Here is a 7387-nt window from a genome sequence, read left to right as displayed (position 1 = left end):
TTGGATGTAATTGAATCAAGTGACTGAAATTGAAATTGAGGTTTTAGGGAAGGATTAGAGATGGGAATGTTTGATTTGAAAAATTAGAGGCCGTGGTGGTGGTAGAGGCAGAGGAGGCAGCAAAGGAGGCCGTGGTGGTAGTAATCTCAAGATGCTTATCAGTTTTGTTGATAATCTTCCCACTGGGTCGGTACCTCTAATTTCTTTTTTGCTTTTCTTTTTTAGTCATATTGAATTTTGGGTTTTTAATTTTATTGGAAAAGGTGATTGCTTTTTGTGCTTTTCCATTAATGGTGATTTCTAAAATTTTTGTTTTGATGAAAATCTTGCTATTGATGGGTAACAGGTGATTCCTTTTTGCTATAATTTTTATGGGTTTCTTTTTGTTGTTGTAGAGATATTCATTTTGGAACTTTGAAATTGTGGTAAAAAAGATAGGTATATTTTTGGGAAGTTAATTTGCATGTGTAAATTGGTATTCGATTGATTTGATGTTTTTCTGTAGGTCTATATATGTTGAATGGAAGTTTTCACTTTTAATTTTGGGAATTTCAGATAGAAATTTTAAGAATAGTGCTGTTACAATAGCAATCTCCTTTTTGTGCTTTCTTTCTTCTAATGGTATTGTTTGACTTCTTTGTCTGACAAAAAGAGAATATCATGTAAGTGTGGATGTTTACTGGAGTAACTGGAGATGGGTGAAATTTTCCTTAAGTTGGATACAGTTGACGGAGACTTGACAATTGAATATCATGGCTACTAGTGATTCTTATTTCTTTTCTGATAGATTTTAATTCATTTAGCCTCGTCTTTAGCGGACATTTGTGCTTCAGCCGATAATTTGATTGCTTAGTCCATCAATTTGCTGAGTTCCTCATATATCAGAGTTAGATACACGATTCTCGACCTACCAATTTCTGCAAGAGTGCCTTTATCTCTCTTTGTTTGACTAGAATTATCCCACTTCATGTCTCATTACTTGCATGTGGGAAGGGCCAGTGAATTGGTTTGAAATCTAAGGTTCTTTTTCTACTTACCGATGGAATTGGCGTTCTAAAGATGGAATTTATTACCAGCAATGAAGTAGGAAAAATTTCATATGTTGTACTGGTTTGGAGCGTTTAACATAGTCATTTCTCTACATTGTGTTGTTGAGAGCGCGAATAGTTTTGAAAGATTATTATCCAGTTAACTGATGTGTTCTGTTCTGTTTTCTAGTGACGAGCATGGATTACTTTATGCACTGGACCTTGGTGGAACAAACTTCCGTGTATTGCGTGTACAATTGGGTGGAAGGGAACGACGAGTAGTTAAAGGTGAAGAATTTCATCTTGCTCCTGGTAAGCAGAGGGAATTGGGTTTTACATTCTCTTTCCCGGTAAAGCAGGCATCCATTGCTTCTGGAACTCTTCTTAATTGGACAAAAGGATTCTCAATAGACGATGCGCTAAAGATATTAACCTGGGTGCTATTTCAATCTTGTGTTTCCTAGACCCGTGTCTAATCTTGGTACTCTTAAAATCTGTGTAACTAGGTCGGTCAAGATGTGGTGGCAGAATTGACAAAAGCCATGGAAAGGAAAGGGGTTGATATGCGTGTTGCGGCACTTGTAAGTTTACAGTGGCCTCTTCTTGGCTTTGATCCTTCCAGAATCTTCATGTGAATGTACATGACCGGATAAATGCAGCTTATGTGGAACAAATGCAGCTTATGTGGAGCGTGCACATGCAATTCCCAAGTGGCATGGACTTTTACCCAAATCAGGAAAGATGGTTAGCTGTTATCTTTTCTTTGTTTTTCGATCACAATTTGTTCTGCACTTGTTTTCTGTAGAACAAAAATATTTTGTTTCTGGTTACTGGAGGACAGGTTGTTCTACATTTACTTTGTGTTTTGAAGGTCTCATGATACCACAAGGGTGAGGACCAAGATGATTTACGCGAGTTCATAGGAGAGGTTCAAGAGAGAGCTTGACGGAATTCAGGTAGAGTTGCAAGCAACTGATCCTACAGTTACAGCTCATCTTTCTTGTATTTTTTCTTAGTTGAAATGAATATGGCTGAAACTGAGTCTTGAGATAAAAATGGGATTGCAGTTGGTGATGGAGATGCCGCAATACAATGCCGTAATGGAGGTGGCATTGCTACCAAGGTCGTATGCCTGACAAAGGTGGTTACTGCAGATGAGCTTAAAGATGATGAAGAGTATGAAGATATTTTGGAAGACATGAGGGTAGAAGGTGGAAAATTTGGTAAGTTAATGTCTTTGTTTCTTATATTCGAGCTTTTGTTTTTTTTTTGTGTTTCGCAGCCTTTGGAAATATTTGATTTCACGCCCCAATAAAACCACTAGTTTACACTTTTGGACCTTCAGAATAATTTGTTTCTAACTCGTACATTTTGCGATTGCAGGTACATTGATGAATATTGTCATCCCCCGTCCACAACCTAACGGTGAACCCTCTCTAGGACTTGGAAAGGTTAGTTTCAATGTAAGGTATTGTTAAATGACACTCTTAGGTTGACTGTTACTTTGTATTATAAAATTTTGACTGTTACTTTGTATTGCTAAATGACACTCTTCTCCTGTAGGCTTTCGTTGAGAACTACGACACTTCATGTCTAAGCCAGTGCCTCTACGGTATCATCTACCACTATGTTTCTCATAATCGGTGTTAGGTTTACCAAGAAGAGAGTGTGCAGCAAAAACGGATCATTTCCATTTAGCAATGTAACCCAGACTACCATACTGGAACGTGTATGATACTGTCATATTTGTAGGGAAGGACAATATGTGTTTTACGATTTATATGATATTTTTAGTCATGTTCAAAGAATCTATCATTTTATTTTCTTTCGTTGCGCAACACACTTTCATACAAGGTGATTTGAAGTTAGCTAGGTAATGCAATTGGAGTGGTAGGTTAACTTGAATGAATGTAAATGTGCTACACTGGCATGTTAATGTGAATGTGAAATACTTTCGGCAATTCATGCAATTCGGTTTCAGCTATAATTTTTTTTTCAAAATAGTTTTATGCACACAACTTCTAATAAGAGTTGTATTCCATATTTCAACTACACATACCAAAGGTTGTGAAAAATGTCTTCACGACATAACCAGGTGTTGTCCAAAATAGTTCGACAATTCATACAAGTGTTGTGCAAATATTATTCATAATACTGGTAATTGTTGTTGTATATGTTTCTACGATATACTACTTATGTTGTCCACGATTGTTCTACAATACAAGCAAGAGTTGTGTTAGGTTATCAAAAAAAATCGAAAGATAATCACAACATTGACAAACTATTGTCGAACCATGAATCACATCACCCTCTACAACACTTGTCATCCATTGTAGAAAAACTTGGACTTTCTACAATACCCCCGTTCCACAATGCATGAAATGGAGTTGTCGTAGGGGTACTGCAACTCTTATCTTGTGTCGTCAATGATGTTTTTTGCCGTAGTGATGAAAGAACACAAAACTAAACTCAAACAAATTTCTCTTAATTGATGTAATTAAAACTCACGGCTTAACAACCAATTTATATGTTTACAAACTTGACTCTCAAGTAATAAACACTTTCCTAACATAATCAAACTCTAACAAAGACTCTTCTAGAAAATACTCACGTAAAAAAACTCTAAAACCAGTAATACTTGCAACCCAAGTAAATCTCTAAATACCGTACCATGCGTCAACAACTCTTGTTGATCCATTTACTTCATATAAACTGTACCAGTTGATACAACCATAATTTGTCAACTCTCATAGTTGATACACACTACTGTATCAACAACTCTTTTTGATCCCTTCTGTCTTCTTCATAATTTCTTGGTTTATTCTTCAACATCCTCCCATAAACCAAGATACTCTTTGGTAATCATCCCCAACTTTCCACGCAAGTAAATGAAAGTGTTAGACTTCAAATACTTGGTGAAAATATCTTTCACTTGCTCTTCACTCTCAACAAACTCAACAACTATCTCCTTATTGCTTACAAGCTCTCTGATGTAATGATATTTTATATCAATATGCTTACTTCTTCCATGAAGTACTGGATTCTTAGCTAGTGAAATTGTAGACTTGTGGTAGGTTGGGAAACCTACAATAAAATACTTTCAATTGTGGGCAATATAGAGCAGGAAGCACAAGTTATAAATGAAGAATTAGCTTTTAGCAGACAAATTTACGTGGTTCTTATTGGAATGCATAACTAAATGGAGAGCATAAAAACATTTCTGGTTTACTCAGGCCCGCGCCATACAGATGAAAAGGAGTTATGATATCTTCATAAAGGGATTGTGCCATATCTTTCTTTTTTTTTTGACATTTTTTTTGTTGTGTTTGAGAGTTCATGTAGAAAATCTGATATCAAAGACTTAATGAGAGAACACAAAACTAAACTCAAACAAACTTCTCTTAATTGATGTAATTAAAACTCACGGCTTAACAACCAATTTATATGTTTACAAACTTGACTCTCAAGTAATAAACACTTTCCTAACATAATCAAACTCTAACAAAGACTCTTCTAGAAAATACTCACGTAAAAAAACTCTAAAACCAGTAATACTTGCAACCCAAGTAAATCTCTAAATACCATACCATGCGTCAACAACTCTTGTTGATCCATTTACTTCATATAAACTGTACCAGTTGATCCAACCATACTTTATCAACTCTCATAGTTGATCCACACTACTGTATCAACAACTCTTGTTGATCCCTTCTATCTTCTTCATAGTTTCTTGGTTTATTCTTCAACATCCTCCCTTAAACCAAGATACTCTTTGCTAATCATCCCCAACTTTCCACGCAAGTAAATGAAAGTGTTAGACTTCAAATACTTGGTGAAAATATCTTCCACTTGCTCTTCACTCTCAACAAACTCAACACCTATCTCCTTATTGCTTACAAGCTCTCTGATGTAATGATATTTTATATCAATATGCTTACTTCTTCCATGAAGTACTGGATTCTTAGTTAGTGAAATTGTAGACTTGTGGTAGGTTGGGAAACCTACAATAAAATACTGCAAGTGCACATCGTCTAACTAATAGACAATGGCAAGTACAGGTCGTTCCCACGAGGATTGTGAAATACTCTGCTAACTAATACCAAAACTAAATAATCAAATAAGTAATGTTTTAACGATTTTCAAAAGGTCGGAACAAAATATCGTTATCGTACGTCTGTTTCCCTCCTGCCATCTCTGTTCAAACCAACAACTACTGACAATCAAACTCAGCCAACTCCTAGACCTAGACATGTAACCCACTCGAGCGACTATAGAAACTCCACTTTTTCTGATGTACCACCAGCTCGACTCCATTCATGCAAACACGATATGCATACAACCCATTTTCAAGCCATATAAACACCAGACTCCGTCCACAGCCAATAACATGCATCTATACTCTTCGCAGCATCAGTTTCTCCTCTGAATTTCCACCTGAAATCATGATTCACTTCACCATTCAACAACCCAACTGGCAGCAGCATCCGCTTATATTTCAGTTAGTTTACCGGCTTAAAAACTCCATAAAACTCTGTCCAAGGCTGAATCCGGTCCATCCCCCCTTTCTTTTCAGTACCCTTGCCTTGGTTCGACAGCAGCTACTTAGAACTATTCTTCTGGTTTGATAAGAAAATGAGATGTGGTGTAGACCTTGACACGTCGCCCCCTTTGACCACTCTGTAAAATGATAAGGTTCTTCTCCATAAGTAACTTGTCAGAGTGCTCGGCCAAATAAACGAGGATAATTCTATGTTTCCGTTAGCATCGTTCCTTGGCCGCGAATGCTGCTGATATATGAAAATATCAGGCCAGCTGCATTTTGTCATTGTGGTTGCTGATACATGGAAATACCAGGCCAACCCCATTTCATTATTCTCGTCGCAAATACTTATTTCTCCAAAAACACCTACAAGACATAAAATATCAAAATAAACAAAATCGAGTACTAATATTACAGAAAATTAAGACTAATATAGACACATAAATGCGTCTATCAAATACCCCCAAACTTATTATTTGCTAGGCCCGAGCAAATCAAAACTACAAAATAAAATCCTAACTCACTTTCGCAGGCATCGTCGATTGCATTTAGCGTATGCAATAAGCCTTTAAACCCCTAGGTGTCCCTAGTGGCCGAGTTATAGTCTCGGGAGGGCTTACAAGAGATATACCCACAAAACCTGTACTCCAGACCTTAGCTATCTACAACGAACCTTGGAAGGCAGTAAAGAATCTCCTTGGTTGGCATACTTATTGACTACAAGAGGAAGTACCCTGATGCGAAATTCCAATTGATGTACACGAGTTTGCACTCAAGCATACTAAAATTCATATATAAGTGACAGAGCTCTACTCAGATAGTTGCACTATGGACATTATATTCGGAGTCAAACTAATCACATGGAAAGATTAAGAGATGGATATATAAAAACATAGATGGTTTTGATGTTTACTAAGTGAACGGCGTTTCCCATATCTGTCTGAAGGCCTCCGCCAAAATGAACCTATCCTAATGGATTGAGATATTAGTCTGACTAATATCAACACACTGGCATATAAAAGGGAACCAGTGGTTGATAACCTAACTCTAGGTCAACACAACTGGCATATACAAGGGTACCAGTGGTCGACTTTATTGAATTTATTCCTTTTGGTCAAATGGTCTGGTCTCAATTTTTTTTTTTTTTTTGGTAACTACCATTATTATTATTATTATTTTATTTTTTTGTATCTCAATCACTCTAATTCACCCTAGTATTGGTAACAACTTGAATCGTGAGCCCCACCTAATCACTTAGAGAAACATAGTTTAAAAAAAACAAAATAAAATAAAAATAGAAGTGAAAAGGACTCAACGAGATATGATGAAACTATCATGTTATTTCTAACACCTGAGCTCTGTGCTTTTATGAATAGACTCTTCCAGATGTTGTCATCTAATCAGATTGGTTCCTCAACTCCTACAATCAAAATGCTTCCATCCACTTAGATTGGTTAGTGCCATCCTTAATAGGCATAAATTTCTAGGCTCTGGAGTTTATTTATTCATACTGCAACTAAAAAGTTTCTCCCATACCCCCAAACTTAAATCTAACATTGTCCTCAATGTTCTAAAGATGAAATTAAAAGCATGAACAAGGAGAAACTATTACCATTCGAAGCAAAAGAGTTAAGGAAAGATATTACCGTGTTGCATGAGCATGGGATACCTCCCAAGAAGTGAAACGTATTTGTTTCCTTGCTGTCAGTAAAATATCCTCAAACAAGGTGGGGCTGGTACCCCAAAGTAGACATCCAATCATATATATAGAGTCTGAAAAGTTGAGGATCATCCCAACTAGTCCGGTCGGCTGAAAATA

The 7387-nt window shown here is 36.5% G+C and overlaps 1 protein-coding gene and 1 long non-coding RNA gene across 2 annotated transcripts; both read left to right on the top strand.

The window, feature by feature from the left end:
- The first annotated feature begins 335 nt into the window (after nt 1-335).
- Nucleotides 336-1908, top strand: LOC113306404 (hexokinase-2-like). Its single transcript, XM_026555348.1, has 5 exons — nt 336-346; nt 396-425; nt 1219-1465; nt 1535-1609; nt 1834-1908. Exons 1-5 carry the CDS (start codon nt 336-338, stop codon nt 1906-1908), a joined length of 438 nt encoding a protein of 145 aa, XP_026411133.1.
- A 318-nt stretch (nt 1909-2226) lies between these two features.
- LOC113303607 lies at nt 2227-2753 on the top strand. Its single transcript, XR_003337622.1, has 3 exons — nt 2227-2251; nt 2412-2479; nt 2592-2753. It is a non-coding gene; the product is annotated as an uncharacterized LOC113303607 (long non-coding RNA).
- Nucleotides 2754-7387: the final 4634 nt, after the last annotated feature.

The sequence above is a fragment of the Papaver somniferum genome, chromosome 8, assembly GCF_003573695.1.
Source record: "Papaver somniferum cultivar HN1 chromosome 8, ASM357369v1, whole genome shotgun sequence".
NCBI lineage: Eukaryota > Viridiplantae > Streptophyta > Magnoliopsida > Ranunculales > Papaveraceae > Papaver > Papaver somniferum.
Note: the sequence above shows the minus strand (reverse complement) of the source record. Positions and strands in the feature narration are given on the sequence as shown.